Source organism: Melozone crissalis, unplaced genomic scaffold (assembly GCF_028551555.1).
Source record: "Melozone crissalis strain CALT ecotype California unplaced genomic scaffold, PUWL_Pcris_2 ptg000023l_1, whole genome shotgun sequence".
Classification (NCBI taxonomy): domain Eukaryota; kingdom Metazoa; phylum Chordata; class Aves; order Passeriformes; family Passerellidae; genus Melozone; species Melozone crissalis.
In genome coordinates, this window is record NW_026535801.1 from 21,668,473 (window position 1) to 21,690,134 (window position 21,662).

At 42.2% G+C, this 21,662-nt stretch overlaps 1 protein-coding gene across 1 annotated transcript; it reads right to left on the reverse strand.

Annotated features, from left to right (window-relative positions):
* Window positions 1-2,827: 2,827 nt before the first annotated feature.
* Window positions 2,828-18,324, reverse strand: GORASP2 (golgi reassembly stacking protein 2). The gene is made up of 10 exons (XM_054277843.1): window positions 18,219-18,324; window positions 9,972-10,052; window positions 9,066-9,269; window positions 8,507-8,593; window positions 7,927-8,057; window positions 7,216-7,348; window positions 6,968-7,091; window positions 6,533-6,619; window positions 4,559-4,654; window positions 2,828-3,863 (listed from the first exon to the last, which is right to left on the reverse strand). The coding sequence occupies exons 1-10, from the start codon at window positions 18,279-18,281 to the stop codon at window positions 3,544-3,546; spliced, it is 1,326 nt and encodes a 441-aa protein (XP_054133818.1). The 5' UTR covers window positions 18,282-18,324; the 3' UTR covers window positions 2,828-3,543.
* Window positions 18,325-21,662: the final 3,338 nt, after the last annotated feature.

A 21,662-nucleotide genomic window follows, 5' to 3' on the forward strand; every position in this document is an offset into this window, starting at 1 on the left:
GAGTAGGATTACAAGAATTAGTTACGAATCACAGACACTTAAAAATGAAGAAACACTTCTGCAGTCTAATTCTTGTCTAACATTACAGGATTCAAATCTAAAATGAAAGAGATTCTAGGTCTCTAAGTCCAAGTGAAGAACCAAAAAATCTGAGCTTGGTGCCAGCTAGACCGCTGTGCTCCAGAGTGATTATGAACACTTGTTTGACTGGTACAGACAAAGCCTGTGTACAATCAGGAAAGACACAGTGCCACAATCAAACTTCCCTGATCCTTATCTTGCCCCTTCAACTTAATTCCATAATCAGCACTTAGATCACAGAGAGGCTGGAACTATTATCCAGGCCTCTCCTTCAGCATTACAGTATCTCAAACAAGTCTCTGCCTGTAAGGATTTGCTTTCTTCAAAACTTTCACCCAGTCCCATGGTTAACTTAAATCAGCAAACTGCCAACAAACCCCTGAAATTTAGAAATAGCTTAAGCTCAGCCCATTTCTGTCTTCAGATCAGTTGGTTTTACAGTTCCCAAGCACCATCATTCTGCATCCAGCTGGCATCCATTTGACTACAGTTGCTGCTGCTGGGGGGGGCGGGAACCAACCACCCTCGTTGCTGAGTCTTATCCTGTAAATTCAGCCGAAAGAAACGAGTGCACGCCATCTCGTGGCCCTGCACAGCTATTTCCCGGCAACGAAGGGAGGGAGCTCCAATTGCGACGAGGTTGGATGTGGACAGGATTTAAAAGGTGGCTTTCAGAGGCTCAGACACAGCCCCACCTTCTGACCCCCCCCCCCCCCCCCCCCCCAGCTAAGAAACGTTCACCATTAGTGCTTTGTCCACACTCCTGCCTTGACCCTGCAGCCTGAGCAGCTGTTTCCTGGAGCAGCTGCAGAGCATCAAACTGCAAAAGGCACTTCTTCAGCACATGCTCACATGGCTATTGAGGCAAACCTGTCCTCACAACAAATCCAGGCTGCCAGAGAACACAGCCCCAGATCAGCTTTTGGTGGAGCAGGATATCACTGTATTCATTTTAGAGTAGGTCATACACATGTAAATAATTTTTAATTACATGCAAGGCTGGGGATGTTCATGGTACATCTATTTTCATCTGCTGTCAGGACGTGTTAAAGAACTCCATGTGTCAGTGCTTTAAATAAAGCTAATGTGCCTGTTCCTAACTGTTCATTAACAGCTGAATATATGAACTCATGAAAATAAGGTTACATCAGCTGTCAGGCCTTTGGTGTATCTTAAGTTCCTATTCCTCCATACTCTCTCTTTTTAGTGGGAAAATCAAGTAATTAAGAGACAGAAGTGATTAAGGTACAATTTCATCACATCAAGTTGGAATTAAAGAAGGACAGAGTAGAGCAGTATGACTTCAAGGCCTGTGTTTTCATTTTAAGTAGTAAATGTTCAACTTCCCAATGTTCATGACTTTTTAGCTAAGAGATTACAGCTCAAATCTGCACCACTGAATCATCTCCAAATCTGAAGTCACATTTTCTTCAGCAGAATTGCTGATGGTAACACTGCCTTAATTCCACTGCTCTTGTAGCTGTCAAAAGACTGGATATATAGTCAGCAACAAGGGACTTAAAATAGCTAACAGAAATGTTAAACTTCAGACTAAGCATCTTCTTTTGTCTGCTACTAGAGACAAGTGCACAAGACCTATGAAAGTTTGCAGCTTGCTGTTGCAAAGCATAGAATCATGCCAGAGAACACTGTGCCATACTGCAAGAAAAAAACATCTACCTAAGGACTCTAGTTAAAAACATCTGATTACAATCAGCAACTGCTCTAAATTTGGTTTGTGATAAGCATATTTTTACTCTTCTCGCGTTGGAAGTGTGTTGGAACAAAGTTGCAGGAAAGGCTGTCAGACCTGTGAGGCTCAATGAAGCTTGATACCAACATACTTTCTCTGTCAGAGGAAAGAAAAGAGGAACATCCTTCTTCTCATGTCAAGGTTTAATTCTGAGGTATATGACACTGGATTTACAAAGGTAAATAAAAATACATTCTGAGAAACAGCAAGTGCCCTACTTAGCAAGGCAGAGGGATTTCACACTCCAAGCAGCTGAGAAAAGAAACTGCTTACAGTATGAAAAAGTATTTGGGTCTGTCTGACATGGGCTTTTGCCATAACAGATGATGAGAAATGTGCAGCAGTGGGGCAGAGGAAAGACAAATACTTAGATGATAAAGATAAGACAGGACAACAGGTATTAGATACGGCTTCCACTTGAACAAATTATTTGAGACATTATCATTACGATTAGAAGGCAGATGCAACTACTGTTCCAAACACTGCTCAGGCAAGCTACATTGCCAAAATTAATTACACAGCTGTTGAGACAGACTTCAGCTCAAGCCTGCTGATGATATGGGTAAGTTTGCATATGCTTGTAGCAACCACATATAAATGAAATCCCAGGAATACAGAAGGACCAGAGTGGTACACAAGAGTTTTCCTCATCAACTGTACCCAATAACAAAGGCAAATGCTATCACCTGGAATACAGTGCACGCAACAGTTTCTACAAGTGTATAATCTACAGCTAATCTGCAATTTTTGTCCTAAATATGAATTTAAAAAGCCAAGTATGAATCATATGGAGGCAGATTTAATGACTCATTGCTGCAGTGGATTTAACACAAGTGCTGATCCTGCCTGCTATTAAGATGTCTGGCATTCCCTCTTGCATCCATTCCTCTGGAAAGGGAGCCTTTTCACAGATCTGTGCTCAAGAGAGCTAAGCTAAGAAAAATGAGATTTAAAGAATTAAAAAAAAAAAAAGCTATTTTGTCACACAAAGAATAAAATTCCAGGAATTTATTGCTATATGTATGCTTAATCCATTAATTCACCTTACAGTAGTCATGAAGTGCCAAATTGTGTGCTACATTTAACATTCCACGTATTCCCCTCCAGATGCCATTTTACAGTGGGCGTATGGAACAACGCAGCAGTGGTCACGAAACAGGGCTGGAGCATCTCTCAAGAGCTTAAAGACAAAGGTTTGTGTACAAGCTGAATAACAACATGTCAGTTAACAGGCCACTCAGCAATTTTAACAGAAATATCTTCAGGTGGAAGTTTTGCAGCGTTAAAATTCACAACTCAGACTAAACATTCTCATCCCCACTGTAGAAACAAGATACTTGCAAAGAACAAGAACTATGGTACGTAAATGTCACACGCAGGACCCGCTTCATTTCTGTCAGAAGCAAAAATTGCTAATTATAAGCAAGGACAAGCCTAGCAGGGTAAGGCTGTCAGCCTCTATTAAAAACATATACCTCAGAGTTTGGCAGTGGCACTCTATTTACCACCTTGACTTTTTGGTAACATACAAGTTCTTCCTCCCCCCCCCACTTTATAAATCCCCTTTTATTTTTATTACACCTCCATATTATTTACAGGACTTCTAAAGATTAAGTACAAACTAGTATGAAATTAATGATAGCTTGCTTTTCAAATATGTATCCCATGGCTAAATAAATACCAAGCCAATCCAATAGAGTGATCTGGAGTTATGATTCAGAAGCTTGTGTATCTGTGATTCCAGCTGTTTTTTCATTAGCTGCAGAGGATTCATTTGATCTGTCAACAATAGTTGCCCTGGAAGTTGGAGTAGCACTATCCAAGGTGAGGGTAGAGGTCTCCTCCACATTTTCAGGAGTGCCAGGGTTGATGGAGAAGCTTCCAGCTTGAGGAATAGAGGGAAGCAAATCTGTAGGCACAGTGGATGCCTCTGTGACCAAAGGAAGCACAGGAACACACTTGGGTGGCATTGACAGAGGCGTTATTCCCATCAGATGCAGAGGTGGCAAGGGGGGAAGGGGTTGCAAACCTAAAGAGAAAAAAAGGGGGAAAAAATCCACAGTGAGCTGCTGCACAGCACAGACAGCTCAAATGGTGTTTGTGCAGCACTGACTCAGCAGGCTCATTTCAAGCCTGACACTTTTCACATTTCAGAATTGAAGAATCAGAGTAAATTCAAGGTTTCTTGTACCTCCCCAGAAGACTAGGCATTTAATGCATTAACACTGTGACTGTGATTGTCTGGCCTTCACTGAAACTGTCAGAAACAAGAAGTTAACAAAAACCATATTACACACAAGCTTCCAATATCTTTTCCCTTGCTCCATGAGCACCTTCAGCAGTGCTGCTGAATTCAAAAGTATACATCTCATATTTGTTCATAATTCTGGCATTCAGTTCAGGGAGCTCCAATCTCCTCATCTACCTTACAAGGAAACACTTCACATTTTCTTTTACCCAAAAATAATACATGTCCACTTCTGGCACAATCTCTTCTGAGATATAAATCAGGTAATAAAAAAATGCAACATCTAAACGCAGACACAGGTTTAGAATTAGTTTATCTAGAGACATATTCCTCATCTACCTGATCTGGGCACTAACATCCACTCCCATCTGAGGCAAACATTTAATTTATCCCCTTCAGGACTCCCCCAAATGGGTCTACATCAGACTGTCAAGGATAACTCTAATTACAGAGTTTCAGTTTGCAGAAGCACATACCAGGCTGTATCATTTCTGGAACAATCTGTGGTGCAGGTAAATTAAGTTTGGACAGATCAGTCAGGTTAGGAAGCCCTGCTGGTAATGGCATCAGACCTAAGAGAAGAGTGGAACAGTTACATATGAAAACTTAAAATTGTCTTTTTCTAACTGTTTCTTAGATCTTGTTGATAATTTAAAACGTGCTTTAAATCTTGATTATAATTTTTACATGGAAGAAAGCAAATTCACCTGAATTTCAGCTTTTAAGTTGCACAGTGAGAAGAGATACCTACTGAAATCTGGACTAGCAAATACATAATCCCAAACTTTTCAGATTTTTCTTATTTCAGAATTAGAAGGTTTGCATTCCAAGTTCAGCTTTCAAAGGTAGTTGTTTCACCACAGCACTATACCAGAGGTTCTCCATTCCCAATTTGAGAGGCAAACAATAATAATATGATTAAATACACAGTATTCCCTGATCCCTAATCTTGATCACTCTATTATCAGTCTTTTCTATTTAGTTCATAACTAAATTTAATCACAAAAATGTACATCAAAAGGCAAGACAAAGGAACTTTCAAAGTCAGAAAGGACTGAAAGTAGAAGAGAAACATACAATGAATGCAACACATGCCCTTCCATCACTGTGTTTGCTATGGAACATCCTTCTGCTCCTGAATTTTCCACTTTAGAAGAGCTTCATTTCTGGGACAAGGGCTCTATTTGTACTTTGTGTTTATTTCAGAAAAGGCTAATTCAGAAATAAATTGTTGATACTGCAGTATGAAGACAGAGAGGAACAAAGTCTTAAAGCAAGGCCACTGTATAGATTTTGATTAAAACCCAGTCATCTTTACCTACCCATGAATTCATTTCCTATAATGAATTGACATAATCTGACCCAAACAGCTTTCAGGTCAGCTGTATGCAAATTTGTTCTGTTTTTTTGTTGTGTGTTTTTTTTTTTTTAATCTGAAAAAAGCTGAACTTCATACAAATTCACTGAAATTTTAAGCCTCCAGTATATTTAGTAAGAACAATTTCACTATTATGCCCCTGCAAATTGCAAGAAATACTCCAATTTGCTTTTAAAAAAGCAGTGATACTATTCAGAGAAAAAGGTGAACAGAAACCTCGTATTTGCAGAGCTTAGGGAAGGGATGGATTAGGCAGCTGGGGAAGAAAAGGACAATAATCTTTTTCTTCCTAGATAAAATAGAAAACTACTAACAAGTTCAGCTTCTGTGAGAGTTCTCTGCCCTTGTTTGCATGCACTGAGCTCTACTGCACACCTTTCTGTGTTAGAGGCTGTTCCTCCAAGCGTTATGCAATGGATACATCTTTATCTACTTGTCTCATAACAAGCAAAACATAAAATACAACTCCTTCAGTGTCCTGGAAGGCACAATTGAGTCCTGCACCAGCACACCAAGGCCACAGCAAAATCCTATACAATCCTTATTTTACCCCTTGTGAATACTTCTGGAATAGCAGTGTTTGAAATGTTCATTATTATCAGGAAACAACCACACTGTAGAAAGACTCTTACTGTATTATTCCAGTTAAAATTCCTATATAATTCAGAAACAGTAACTGCAACATGAATTCTATATTGTTAGCCCTGTATTTCTACTAGAATAGTGATCAAGCTGAGTATTTAAAAATGGGTTTCCTAAAATGTTGCAAATAGCAAAGCAAAACCTTCCTGAGAAATTCTGAATACTGCATCCACTGTGCAGGGAACCCTAAAAGGTAAACTGGTAACTCTTGTTGCCAGGTCACCCTCTGTGCTACAGACATGCTGTGAACATACTCCAAGAAAAATAGTTCTTCACAGTGTAGAGGTTGCATAAAGAGAGACCTTACATGAAATGCATAAGTTGTATGAAGTTATACCTTCCCCAAAAAGCAGTGGAAAAGGCAGCTCTCTTCCCTTGCTCCTGTAAGATTTTTGTTTCAGAAATGTTTTAAGAAATTTTATCTACTCACCTGGTAATGTAGTTGCTGGGTTAACTGGTGGCACAGAGGTAAGGGACTGACTGACTTGTGGTGGTAATAATGGGACTGTTGGAACACCTGGTGGGAAACAATATTGATTTTAGGCATACAACACTTCACCTTCTTTCCCTAAGGAGTACAAATAAATAATTGCTTACAGGAGAATTACTATTTGCCTTAACATTAAAATGCTCATAAGCCAAATAGTATTCTAAGTAATACACATGGTATTTTTAATAGAAGTTGTTTGCAACTATTTTGTGAGCAGTAAGGCACAAATCCAGTACATTAGCCTTTTTGTTGAGAAAAATTTAGGAGAAAGTTTTATTCTCTCTTCTGCTGTCTATTCAATTAATTAGAAACATCTGTGAGAACAAAAAAGTCCAAAAAGCCATGCACTTCAGGTCAGTTCCTTACAATACCAACCTGTGCTGAGAACATTACTGACAGCAGTTGAAGGTGAGCTAATAGAAAGTCCCGAGAGACTCTGCTCAAGGCCTGCTGGCCCAGGAGGGAGGGTGCTTGAGGGATTAACTGATGATAGCTGAACCTTATTGAAAGAGAAAAGAGAGTTGCATCATTAGGGTTTGTTTCTACATGAACCAAGAGAGGCAGAAAAGCAATAAAATCATCATCCATTTTTACCAAGGCAAAGGAGAGGGATCACAACTCACCTCTGTGAAACCATCTTTGAGGGGACTGAGAGATGCACTGGGCAACTGCCCTGGGAGAGAAATCTTCTTTCCCTCTTCAAAAGGGCGAGTAGGTATCCTGTGCAAATATCCATAACCAATGCCACATCCTAGGCTTTTAAAACAGGAAGATTTTTAAGTCAGGTAAGTGACTTTACAGCTACAGACTACAGCAAGCAACACATGAACAACTCAAGACACCACCAAGTTTCAAGGTAAATGCTGTACAACCTTCCTCTCCTGCCCTCACATTGCCTCACTTTTTATGGAGAAATAATCAATACAAAACAATTGAAAAGAAAATCTTTAGCTTTAGCAATAAATACTCAGCACAAAATAAAATTATTATTTAAATCAAGCAGCTATACCAGGCTATATACAGCTTGGAATTCAACTCTCTGTTGTTACTTGCAGTGCTGTGTTCTGGCTTCAAGGATGTACCACAAGCTAATGACTATTTGGAATTTAATGCACAAAGAACCATTGCACTTTATGCACTAGCTAATTTACTGATTTACACCCCTCTCATTAGTAAGGGTGTCTGAATTTCAAGTAAATATATAATTTGAGGAGACACGCTTTTGACATAACAGCACTCTTTCCCTGTCTTTGTGGAAAAGTTAAATCCAGCAGTTTTCAGGCTGGTGCTATAAGAAAGTTGCCTCATTCCCCTGTAACACATTGGCTCCTTACCTGCCTTCTCCACCCCAGGCAGAATTTGGAGTAATCACCACTTCCCGACAATTATCTGTGTCTGTGTTGTACACATAAAGTTTTAATGGCTTTGCTTCATGTGTTTCAATAAGGGAAAAGAGATCTTCAGACTGCAAAAAGAGAAAAATGAGTAAGGGCTTTCTTGTCCCTATTTTATCATTTGGCATTAAATCATCCTAGTCCTGACTTTCTGTAATGGGCTCTGGTAACAGCCATGCTGCAGTTTTTGCAGTGCTGCTGTTTTATCAAAAGGCCAACTTTAAAATGTGTTTTGCTAGCACAACTCAGAACACGTGGCACAGCCCAGATTTCAAATCTGCTATGCAAAATATTAATTTTAGAGCACAAAAGTTTGTATCTGAGATATCATGAAGATATTTAAGAGCAGTTCTTATTTCCAGGATTGCCTTTAAGAAGAGGCACCATGCCAGAGCTCCTTCCTCTTTGCATCTGATTTCCATTCACACTGAACAGCAACAGAGCCACAGATGTTTCAAACTGCCCTGGTACAATCGGGTTTTTAGTTTTTAAAAATAAAGACTTTATATTTTATACCTACCTCATTCATGACAGTATCTGCTCCAATGATATAGTCACTATGAGGTCTAAGTCCAGCTAATGCAGCAGGAGAATTTGGCTCCACCTCCTAGTTTTAAGATGGAAAGTTACAAACCACGATGTAAGTGTCAGGGTATAGCAGGACAGACAGATATGCACTTCACACAAGCTCTGTGTCAGACTAACTAGTCAAGCTTTCAACACAGTAACAAACTAATGAAACACTGGCTTCTGGCAGTCCCTTTCCATATGGTTCTGGTGTTGTACCAAACACAGTATCTCTGAGTATTGTACAAACCCATTCATTTAAATACAAGACTTAACAATACAACCACAAATATACATTTGTGTGGGAAATGAATTTGTACAGAATTCTCAAAGCCTGACAGAAAGTTCAAAGAAGGTTCAAAAGTCTTCCCAAACCCAAAATCAATAAAAGCCAGCCTGATTAATGAGACCACCTTGATCTCATGACTTGTTAACTTGCACATCCCATCAAGTTACTCTTCAACAGAAAGACAGAAACACCAGTACTGAGAACATTTCCAGTCCATACGTACCAAGACGTGCCAGACGTTTTCATTGGCCCCGTCAAAGCTGCAGAAGCGAATGCTCACTCCCAGCAGGCCCTGCCCACCCCACATGTTGCTGGGGGTTACAGATGTCTCTCTCAGTTCCAGTGTTTTGCTACTGTACACAAGCATTTTGACAGGTTTTTCAACGTTTGCTTTCAGCAGGTCCTTGAGAGTGTCATTGTCTTTATTCTGCAAATGTTTAAAAGAGTTTGGGTCAGTGTTTGACAGACCAAGCATTCAGTTCTACAGCAACACTTGTATTCCAAAGGTGCTACACTGCACATTACCAGAACATGGATTAACAGCTGCTTTGTAACAGGTTTCCAGACCCTTCACAATTCTAGAATACAACTCTGGAAAACCCCTGGAACTTCACAGTAACAGGTCATACTTTCCTTTCAGAGGCTGTCTTGAATGCAGGCATACTGGCACAGAGCTCCCCACAGCTGGTTTTTTCCACTGCTATGATGGTCTGTTGTTTGATGATAGCTCTGCTTGGAAGCTCCCCCCATGCCTCCTGCCCAGCCAGCATGTCTGGCAGCAGCTTTTCACTCAGCCTGTTTGGACTGTGGGAAGTTTGTGAGTTCTCATGGAAGCAAACAGAACTGGGAGGGCACTAGCATGAGCCATGAGAGGTGATCAGCAGGCAATTCTGTCTTGGTGCAGAAGTCTGCAGAGAGCAAGTCTGTCTTATCCTCCAGCTAAACCCAATAGAACAGTTCCTACAGGGTGAAGGAAATCAACTCCTGATGCAGTTTGCCTTCCTCATTTTAAAGTAAGAAGAAATATTTTATATACATTTAAATAAAACAAATCCATTGGTTTACCTATAAAGATCACATTCTCAACCCATTGTTTATATTAAAAGTTATAAAATAGCAACGCACTTACCAATCTTGAACCGTTAATGGACACGATGAAATCAAAGAATGGCTCCAATCCAGCTCTATGCCCTGGTGAGTTTTCTTGTACCTAACAAAGGTAAATAAGAATTTAGTAAAAGTGTTTCAATGCTGATTCACAGATTAGAATTATATTTCTACTTTTGCCAGCTGTAGTTCTAGAAGCTACTAATGTTTGTACATATAATTTTAAAATATTCAAATATAATCATACCATCTATAGAACCAAAAACTCCCTCCCTTAAAAAAAATACAGATATTTCAAAAGAATTAGTAATTTATAAATTGAGGAATGACACAGCAGCAGCCACTCCCTGGGAAAAGCAGTGCTTAACAGTTGCATCAGATAAGTTGCATTTGTTTCAAGAAAGGAGATTATAGTGAAAGGACAAGGTTAATGAATTCTGAAAAGGTTGGTTAAAAAGTACTGTCTTTCCACAGCAGTACCAACATTGGACCTTGCTTTTTATCTTATGCTTACTAAAGGAACAGGAGAGTCACATCTGTAAGCACAGGCTGTTATCTCGTGATTGAACACCTGGTGACATTCTTGAGACACAGAGGGCACCTGTACAACCAGATTTCATTACCAGACCTTCAAGCTGCAGGAAAAGGGACATGCAATTCTGCAGCCACGGCAGCTCAAATAATTCAACCACTCCACTAAGACAAGGCTTAAGTTTTGGATACACATTACTCCCAGAAGCTAAAAGCATGCTTTTAATTCCAAATGGAATAACTGAGAGACATTTTGCCAATGTTATTTTTTCACTATTGCTTGCATTGCTGACAATGAAAAGTAACTCTAACATGGCTGTCAGATTTTTCCTACTACTTTTTTGGTAAGGACACTTTTTCTGCATGGAAGCTGATTCATTTTACCCACTGGCTTTTTCTTTTATGTACTACAATCACCTTTCAAAAATATCTAAAAAACATTACCCTTTACAGTGTGGTTCCTTACATTACATATCATTCTACCTGACAGAAGTGGTAAAAATGTATTTGATTGTTCAATACTGGCCTGATTCTGCAGGAACTGAATTTTCTTAACATGACCTATCTAGAACAAAATAGTCTAATACAGAATTTTAAAAGTGCTTGGTTACTAATAATACTGTTCTTCCAGAATTTTATTTATCTCTGCCCAACATGTTCATAAAATCAGAGCTTGGAAAAAACTCAGATTACTTGTGGGTAACAGATGCCCAAAGCTTAGAACATTAGTCACATAACCTAAGTCTGGAATTAGTAATTCCAGAGTCACATCACACACACATTGATTGCTGTCCAAGATTTGTAAAGCAGCAAAAAAGTATGAAATCAACAACACGCCAAAGCAATAAGAATCACTGAGGCAACAATAACATCCCCAAAGTCCACATTTATAATTTCTAACTGGGATTTGAAGTGTGTCTGTAAAAGTGCCTCCTCATGATGTCTGTATGCTCCTTGGAAATAATGTCCCACAGCTGGGGTACAGCTATTCTCCCTCTCCAAGAATTAAGTATATGGAACCACATCTCCCAGCCACCAAATATCCTGCAGTCCCTCTAACTAGATCCAAACTATTGCCTCCATGTTACTCACTCACCCTGTCTGTTCCACATGCCTCTCACCAAGAACAGCCAGAGATCAGACACCAAACTGTGCACCAGCTAGTAAGGTAAAAGTGTAAGCCAAGCTGCATGGGGCAGACACCCTGCTTCCAGCTCCACAGAAATTCCCAGCACATTGTGGATGTGGCTTTGCCATTTGTGGACTGTTTCTTCAAACTTGCAATAATGTATGGCTACCTGAGGACAGCCTCCACAAACAGAAGTTTTAGCTTAGGAGAAAAGAGACAGAGACTAAAATTCACCATATGAATTATTTTTCCCAAATGCAGAAAGCATTTACTTACTATGTTGAATATTGAGACCTCCTGGTCAAAGAGAGGTTAAACAGTTTTGTGAAAGGAGAATAAAAACCTCTGCTTTCCTATCGACATAATTGATAATGGTGTTCTCAGACTTGCAGTTTCTCTTGTAATGAAGTAATTCAAGACATCCTCTCCTTTCCTGGGTTTGAGTAGTGATTGTAGGATGAGTTTATGCTGTTTGTTGTTCTTCCCTCAGTTTAGAGAAGTGACATGGAAATACTCTAGTAACCTCTCTCTCTCTTATTCCACCCTCTATTGCACAGGTCATACAGAAACTTACAGTTTGTGTTTTTAATGAACCTGACATGCAGGCTTTATACCAAAATTAAATCAGCAGATGGTTTCAGAACTTTCTGGGAAAACAGTTTCTGGGGAAAAAAGATGTAACATGTGTTAGTTAAACCTCAGCATTAAAAATCAGTACATCCAGCATAGCACATCAGATTTTTGGGACTGGATATATGTCATGGCCTTGAAATTATGAAAGGCCAGGCTTCATCTCATTCAGAGATTTTCCTCCATTTCTAAATGAAAATTCTTTGAAATAAAAAACCAAACCATACCAAAATCACAACAAACCCCCTGCATCCTGACAGTATCCCTCCCTAATGACCTCCAAGAAATTATATCCTGAGCACTCTGAGCCAAGAGTGGCCACTATTCAATAGAGCAACTTTTTGAAATAAGATGGAGTACATACAATAAATGAGACCTACACATGTTCAGCATTCATCAATGTCAAACTCACTGACACCTGGATGGATAAATAATTTACTTAGAATACCAAATCTGTGTTCTGCCCCAAACTGATGAAAGGACTGAGAGAGTTTCCAAGTTCCAAATGATTCGTTTGCAGAAAGTATCTTCAGACATTGAACTCCTTGCCCCAAACCCATCACAATCCTGAACACCTCTGCATGGTTTGTTTCTAGGTGGGCATGTAAAAACTACCAGGAAGCTGTAGCCAAAAGAAATCAAACCCTTATATTTGTGTCAATCACACCTCAGAAGCAGGGACATGCATCACTTCTGTCATCCTGCTGTGCACAGGTTGTCACAGAGTTTCTATTTCCCTGGCCTAGCTTCACTGATGGAAAAGCGTCTTTACACCTGGCACTCCCAGAAATTCTGACTTCATTCCACATGAAAAGTCTCGCCCTTAAGGAAATGATAGGCTCAGCCCCGCACGACAATGGCACTGACCCCACACAGGTTCTGTCACACCATCCCACTCTGAGGCACTGCCTGCCCAGTTCATCACCACCCTCAGTGCCAAAGGCACAGCACAGCTCTCTGCCCCAAGCTCTGTGCCAGGATCTCTTCCAGGAGCTACAGCAACAAAGGATAACCAGGGAACCGAGAAAATACAAGGACACAAATTATTCTACCTTTATTAAGGATGGAGATGATAAAGATTCCATGGATCTGTACATAAACTCTGTGCCTCCTGAGCAATTTGGTTTTATGCAGCTTTGCTGGGTGCCCCAAGTAGGTATTTAGTAACCTGCCTTTGTAATTGAATAATTGCTGAGAAATAACCAAGTAACAGAATTTACAACAGATGCTACTGCAGGCAAGATACCATCCCCAGCAGCTTGGGAAGGCTGATTCTCTCAAAGCCAGCTGTTATCTCAGAAATACAAGTCACAGACCTGTATGGGTAAACACCATGATTTTCTAACAACAGAGACAAACAGTAGCACAGAAAATACAAAGAAGCTGTGGCAATGCAATATCAGACCTTTTTAAGAGCAAATTAAGAAAATCTCTGTCAAATGCTGAATATCAGAGGGCAGAAAAGGGCTTCACACCGTGCTGCAGGGCTTCAGTTTCTCACCAAGATGACAGCAGGGCTGCTGAGTACATAGATCACACACTGATTTCACTTTTAATTCGCTGTCAAGAATTAAACAGGAAAAAGGTTTCAAGGTCAATACACCAATTTTAATTTGCAGTCCTGAAAAGACTCTCCTGGTAAATAATGAAGTTTTTCTTTGCTGAACACTGCTCCCAACACTACCATTCTATGCCTACATAGTATACATTGCACATTGCATATTCTAAGAAGTCTGCTCAGCAGCACAGTGGTCACAATTTGAAGCCCCAAGACAGCAGTGCAACTGCAAATGGAATTAGGCACTGAAATGTGCATTTTCAGAGGCAGATGAAGGCTCTGACCACTTCTGAAAGTCAGCAACCTTCTACTAGTTTTTAAACTTTTAGAAACTTAGCTTCAAGCATTAAATACACAACTTCCAAGGCTTTCTTTTTTCCCCATGTAAGAAACTCTCCCCAGTATTCTACTTTATTAGCAAAGAAATACTGAAAGGCTTTTTTGTAGTTCTTACCACCCACTCCATAACTGGCAGTAAAATTTCATTATGTATCATATATAAGCAATTCCTACTAGATCTGTAGAATCTCTTTGATTTCTGTCAGTTATTTTAATACATTACATTGTAAAACTGAATTTAATTTCTTGATGAAACACAGTTTTCAAAAGAAGAAACTTTTTAAGTTTTTGGTAAGAAAACATAATTCTATCTACATAGATAACCTTTTATTTTAGCACAGAGAATTTAACTCAAGCTTTTAAAATGTGAACCTCCCTTAAAAGATCACTTCATGCAACATGTTTGTATCACTATTACAACAAACTGAAGCACACAAGTAGGAGTGGGAAATCTAAACTTTGGGCACTGCTGCCAGTATCTTTTAGGGAGAACATCACATAACATGGCAGCATACAAATTTCTCACACATAAGAATTCCTACACAGAATCTTACAACAATTTCATTTGGAAGAGACCTGTATGATCACTGAGTCCAACCACTAACCCAGCACTGTAAAGTCCACCATTAAATCTAACCCAAAGGCCACATCTACACGTGTTCTGAATGTTTTCAGGGGTGGCGATTAAACCACTTTTCTGGGCAGCCTATTCCAATACTTGGCCATCCTTTCCTAAAATCCAGTCTCTGAATCTCTCCTGGTGTAACCTGAGGCTCTTTCCTCTTGTTTCATCCCTTGTTACCTAAGAGAAGAGGTGACCCCCACTTCACTGCACCCTCCTCTCAGGGAGTTGTGGAGGCCTCCCCAGAGCTCCCCTTCTGCAGGCTGAACACTCCCAGCTCCCTCAGCTGCTCCTCACAGCTCTGGAGTTGTGCTCCAGAACTTCTCTGGACCTGTTCCAGAGTCTTCAACGTCTGTCTTGTACTGAGGAGCCCAGAACTGGACACAGCACCCAGGTGTGACCTCACCAGTGCCCAGTACAGGAGGACAGTCACTGTCCTGGCCCTGCTGGCCACACCATTCCTGACACAGGCTGGGATGCCACTGGCCTTGGCCACCTGGGCACACGCTGGCTCATGTCCAGCACCCCTGCACCTTTTCCACTGAGCCATTTCCCAGTCACTCTGCCCCCAGCCACGGGGATGCTGTGACACCATCTACGGTCAGGTCATTACATCAGCCTGGGCAAACTACAGCGGTTTCGCACTGCTGAGCAAAAAAATTACTCAAAATTTTACTTCATTCTGTTTTGAAGAGCAGAAACAAACACATACTGAGCAATACACAGAGTCAGCCAGTTGGTCTCAGCAGCCACACACCTGATGTTAAAGGAAACTCGAGGAGAATTGCTTCAAACAAATGACTCATTACTAGGTGTACTTATGAACAGACTTGGGCAACAGAACACTTGGCAACTTTCTCTCCCTCTTACAAAAAAAAAAAAAACCAACCCCAAAAAACCAAAAAAAACCCCCCAACATTTTAATGTCTAGAACACCACTAGAACACCAACAATGCAATCCAGAGCAACTTCTGCTGTCAAGTATGCCTATGATGAAATTCTTTTCCTTTGACAGCGCCTCAGCCCTGGAGGGTTCCTAATTCCCTTTCCAACTGCACTGGTGATAAAGCTCACAGTGCAAGCAATACTGCACTGAGTATCAGCAGAAGTAGCCAAAAGAATTAAGTCATCTCCAAATCTGACATTGAAAATTAATGATGGCAGTGTTCACTTGCTGCATATATTTCTGCTCCTGTTTGAAGTGAGCAGAGAGAGAGACTTTTTATTATTTTTGTGGGGAGACAGCATGTATAGTCTAAGAAATCTCACTGTAAAAAACCCTGTAACTTGCAACAGTCTCAGTCTGCTCATCCCTCTGGCAACTTGTGCTTGGCTCCTACAGTCACACTGAACAATGTAATCTCTTTGTTTCATGGCCATTAAACACATATTTTCATTTATCTGCCTTACCCAAACAATTTCTTCCAGTAATTGAAAATTTTTTCTGACATTTCTCTAATTTTCCCACAGGTAATGGAATCTTTTAAACAATTACTTTACATTATTTACAGAAGTTTGGTGTTATCAAAGAAATCTGATCTTACTTGAATTAGATCTGTAACACTGGAAGACTACTGCTGTTTTCCTTCTACCATTCTCATTCACTTCATTAGAGTACTGAGCTCAGAAGGAAAATGTACTTGGGAGTAAATTAGAACAAAAGAGCAGTTTTGCTTGACCCCAAGTTCTACTGAAGGTCAGTCCTTGCAGACAAAGCACTTGCAGAGCTCCTCTAACAGTGCGAGCCCAAGGCTGTCTGTAACGAACTTACTACAGAATGGCAACTGGAAAATTAAACTTGGAAAAACTGCAGAGAGAAATTCTAGTCACATTCATGCATGCCACATGCATTTCAATAAAAACATCCCAAATTATAACTGTTAGGCTGGGATCATGATGCAGTTTAAGATGCCTGTCCACAGAAAAATAGTAATCACTTATTCTTCTGGCATGTCAGGATATCAGTAAGAAGACAAGGCAGTGAAAAATAAAGATATAAGTCCTTTTAAAACAGCAGGCAGGTCCTTTCCTGCACTTAATACAAATAAGGATGTCCTCTTGGAAATCAACTCCTTTAACATGCACCTCTCAATTACATTTACAAAGACTGGCAATCAAACACTACAATTTTGGGTGATAGCAAAAACATTACAACAAAAAAATGCCTAAATGAAAACAAAAGGCGTCAGATCCAAGCAAGATTACAAGAAAAAATTAGTAGATTCTACTTCATAAAAGAGATTAATCTCAATTTAATAACATGCTCTAATCAAACAGTATGAACTCATAAATCTGATGTAACTCATACTCTAACTGCAAAGTACATACTGGTTTTACAAGTCTCCAAAGTAAAAAGTTGATGAAATTTACACTGTACCATGCTAAAAAAAGAGAAAAGATCTGCCAGCTTTACCAACCAGCAGGAAAGTTTTTGTGGGGGGTAAAGAGAAGACAAAGTGGACTAACATAAACTAGTAATGCTGGATTTTTATATACCATTAATATTAAAAGGCAGGAAAAAACTCACTGTGGCTTTAGTCCTTACACAAATTTTAACAGAATGTTTGGATTTGACCAGAACATCAGTATGTGCTTCTCAAAAGCAGAGAGTTTATCCCAAAGGCACCAATTGCAGCAAACACACCAGCCCAGCACGGCACCCAGAGTGAGCACTCACACCCGGCTATGGAGGCAAAGGCGCCGCGCTGTGGGCAGGGACCGAGTGCAGCGAACCCCGGCACCCCAGAGCCTCAGATTCCACCTGGGAGCCAGTCTGCTGCTCACTGGAAGCAAAAGGAAGGGCTTTCCGAAGGCTGTTCACAGAACCTCAAGAACAATAAGGTATTTTGTATTTTGCATACAAATCCAATGTACCTATGAAAACCAGTACTTTCACTGGAGGCGCAGCCCTCAGGCGCTGTCCTGCGAACACCCTGACCCGACGCCCCTGAGTGCCAGCCGCTCCAGCCCGGTCCGGTCCAGCCCCCGATGCAGCGGCCAGGCCAAGGCTGAGGCGCTATCCCGGGAGCCCGGAGCGCAGCCCAGACCCGCGGGCCGGGCTGTGAGCAGCGTCTGCCGGAGGAGAGGCGGCCTCGCCCCAAAGGCTGCCCAAGCCCAGCATCGCCCCCCATGCGCCAGCCCTGGCCTGGGCACACCGAGGCACAGCCTGGGGGCACGACCCAACCCGGCCCGGGATTTGTTTATTCTGGGCCAATTCTTCCTCCACACTGCCCCAGTCCGGGAGCGGCAGCGCGGGCCCGGCGCACCTCACGGCTCCCAGGAGCCCCGGCAGCCCCCGCTGCCCGAGCGCGTCCCCGGGGCCGAGCGGGGAGCGCGGCGGGGCCGCCCCGGGAGCTCCCGGGCCGCTCCAGCGCGGCCCCACGGCGGGACAGGCCCCGCGCCCACGGGCCGCCGCCGGGCTGAGTGTCCAGGACGCCCGGCCGAGCCGCGCCGCCCTTACCCGCAGGACGTGGTAGCCCTCGGTGCCGCCGCCGGGGATGTCGATGCTCTGCGAGGCGCCCATGGCCACAAACGCGCCGCGACGGGGACGTGGCACCGCGCGCTGCCCCCGCCCGGCGCCGGGCGGGCCTTACGGCGGCCGCGAGGGGCCACGGCCGCGCGCTCCCGTCTGCAGCCGTGCCGCCCCCTGGCGGCCGAGTGCGGAGGCGCCATGCGCGGGGCGGGGACACCCAGCGGTGCCAGAGAGAAGAGTTAATTAATTTATTAGTGAATATGCATGACATATATATATACCATGAATAAGGGATGGTAGGTGTGTGGGTGTGTGCACAGAACGTAAAGGTGGCAGGTGATAACCTATGCTGCCTTCTGTACTCTCACAGCTCTCTGGAGCTCCGAGCGCCGCTGCCCCTGGGAGGCCGAGCCGCTCGGGGCTGCGGGGCGGCGCCGGCAGCGCAGGCACTCGGCTGGAGCTGGAGCTGAGCGGGAGGAGCGGCGCGCCGGTACAGAGAGCGAGAAATGCTGCCCAAGGGCCGAATTTTGGATTAACCCGTTTCAGGCATGCACCGCAAACCTGAGCGCGATCACGGGGCCGGTGCTCGGTGACGGCAGAGACCCGCTGGAGCGGGGAGAGCGCCCATGGCAGCAGCGACAGCCGGCCCTGAGCCCACGGGGAGCCTCCGTGCCGCCGGAGAAGGGGCACGGTGCGGGGTCAGGGAGCACTACGAATCTCAGATCTTCACTCTCCGAGAGTTCTTTGTTCCTAGAAGGCTTTTTCACAGCTTGCCCATGCAGACCAGCGCCTCCTGGTTCCCATCCCGCTGACCCCCAGAGAGGTGACCTCTTTAGGGAATGCTGCTGTCACCGGTCTTTTAGTGACGCAGAAACACTATTTATCAGTGAACTGCAGCACAGTGTTAAAGATTCTTAATGGAGTATGGAAAGGATATTCAGATTAGCGTACTTCACTTCTTTTGGACTCATTTCCCTATGAATTATCACAGTGCTTCACTGCTTAGTATCAAAAGCCTCTGCTCACTGTGCTTGGGATTGACCCCAGTGCCGCCTGCAGAGATGACCAACCCCCTTCCACCCTTAACCCCCTCAGCGTGCCCAGCTGGTTCCACTGGAGCAGACAGACAGTGTTTCTCCAGGCACTCTTGTCAGGCATGGCCAGTTCTAGACTCCACAAAATAGACACTGCAAAATACCTATTAGAAGCCCCTTCCCATGTCAATGAAAACTGTAAATAAAAGATCTAAAATTTTACTTCTTTGGAAAAATAAAAAACCTTTATAGTTCTGCCCAGCAGCACCAGGACCAAAAAGAGTATCAGTGTTTTGCCATTCAAAAGTTGCCACTTTGATGAACATGCATTTGAAAATCTGTGATGTGAATAGTAGCCTTTCACACACTTCCATTAACCTCTGAACATGTAAACAGCCTTAAAACAGATTGGCCAAAGTACATAGTGCTGACTTTATGAACCTAACATCTAATTCCACAGTTCCCAGCAAGCAGCAAAGCCAAACCCACCACATACAAACTTTAAAGGTGAAAACTACCCCTGTCTTTGGCAGTAACACTTCTATGGCTGAATTCTGCTCCTGTGACCATTGAGAAGTGTCTGAGGGGCTGAGGAAGAGCACTCTGGCCATTTGCAGCAACTATTGCTTCCAACTGTTTGTGGAAGGAAATACAAATTATGTCTACTCTGACTGCAATTGTGAGAGTGAAGTGTTATCAAAGGAGGAATGTCCTTCACATTTCCTAAAGGTGCTGGTGGTGAAGCAAGGGAACAGGTTTTGCAGCTCCTTGAGTCTGCTCAGACATTACACCCCTGAGACCCAGTCAGAACCATTGCACCAGCAGTTTGTATTATTTTCATGGAACAAAGAGATTCCATTTCCCTCTTCCTCAGGAGGTCTGTAGATGTTTCAGATAGGCAGCTATATTCAGGCCATCCAGTAAGAAAAAATCAACTCTATCCCAGCTTAACCAAGACAATTGCTCAAGTCAGCCCTTCAGAGAAATCTGAACCTGGCCCCTCCCTGCAGACATAAACTACACACATCACTGCAAGTCCTGGAATTCTTTTCCTTCAGAACTTTTGCCTTACCACAGCATCTCAGTTCTCCATCAAAGTGCTGTCACCCTTTCTGGGATTGTTCCACTTCAGCAAAGAAAGATGCCACCTACTCGTGCATCAATTCCCATTAAGGGCTCAACTGAAACACACAGGTTTATTTGAAAAAATATCTTTGAATTTGATCCAATGTTCTATGGCAAAAGACTAGTCTGTAAAAAAACCAAACGAATTTTAGAACCCTCTTAGATAGAAAAGACAAATCTTACCTTACAAAGAGGAAACAAGATTGCCTGAAAGCATCACTTAAGACCTAATGACAACAAACTCCATTTGCAGAAATTAACTAACAAATATAACCTACCTGTTCTTTTACATTTGTATCTCAGCAGCTGCATTTCAAAAGTAATTAAAGTTAATGAGCTGTGCTTTATGGTAGAATCATGAAAACTTAATTGGAATAATTAGTTGTGAGATAGCAAGTGCATCTTCCTGGCTAACAACATGTCATCATTGGATAAGAATAATAATGAATTTAATAAATAAAGCAGGGCCCTTCTAATATGTTCATAAAATAACAAAGTAGAAGGCACACATGTGCAAATGATGAGTTATTAGTTTGGAGACTGCTCACAATTGTCTGAGGAAGATGGATGGGGAAGTGGCCTTCTTGAAACTGTCAGCTACAGCTGCTGGCTCAAATCCAGTTTGCAATAGATGAAGCAGCCACGCTGACCTTTGCAGAGGATGTGCTGCAAATGCTTCCAGCAGGACCAGCATCCTTCTGCAGAGCACAAAGAAAAGCAACTGTGCTTTCTTTTCTTCTCCTTTAACCCTTGTGTATTATTGGTGCTGGGCAAACAGGAATGAAAATGGACAGAAACCCAGGCATGTGTGGCAGGAAGGGAGCTCCAGTGAACAAATCAGTCTATTTGACCCAAATCACTTAGAGGCTAAGACAGGCAGAAAATTATGATTTATTGCAGAAACGGTTTTAAGCTCAAACATAGACATGCACACCACAACAAAAGCTTCTGAGGCATTATTAAGAATCAGTAAATAGAATAATTTTAATTAATGGGTGCCTTTAAAATTAAATTAAGTGAATACTGCCAGAGTCATGGGAAGGCCTACAGTAATAAAAGAGATTGTCCCAGTAAGCAAACACTAAAGGAAGGAAGGCTACAGTTTCAGGTGGCAATAGAGCAGCAGCGTGCAGTGACTAAGAAGCAGATGGATTATAATATAACTCTTAGTTTTATCCCCTAATCAATATATGACCTCATTAATTTCAGCTCTTAGTGTAATGCCTGGTATGAGGAATTGCAGTTCAGAATATCTGCTTGTTGACTTCAGTCC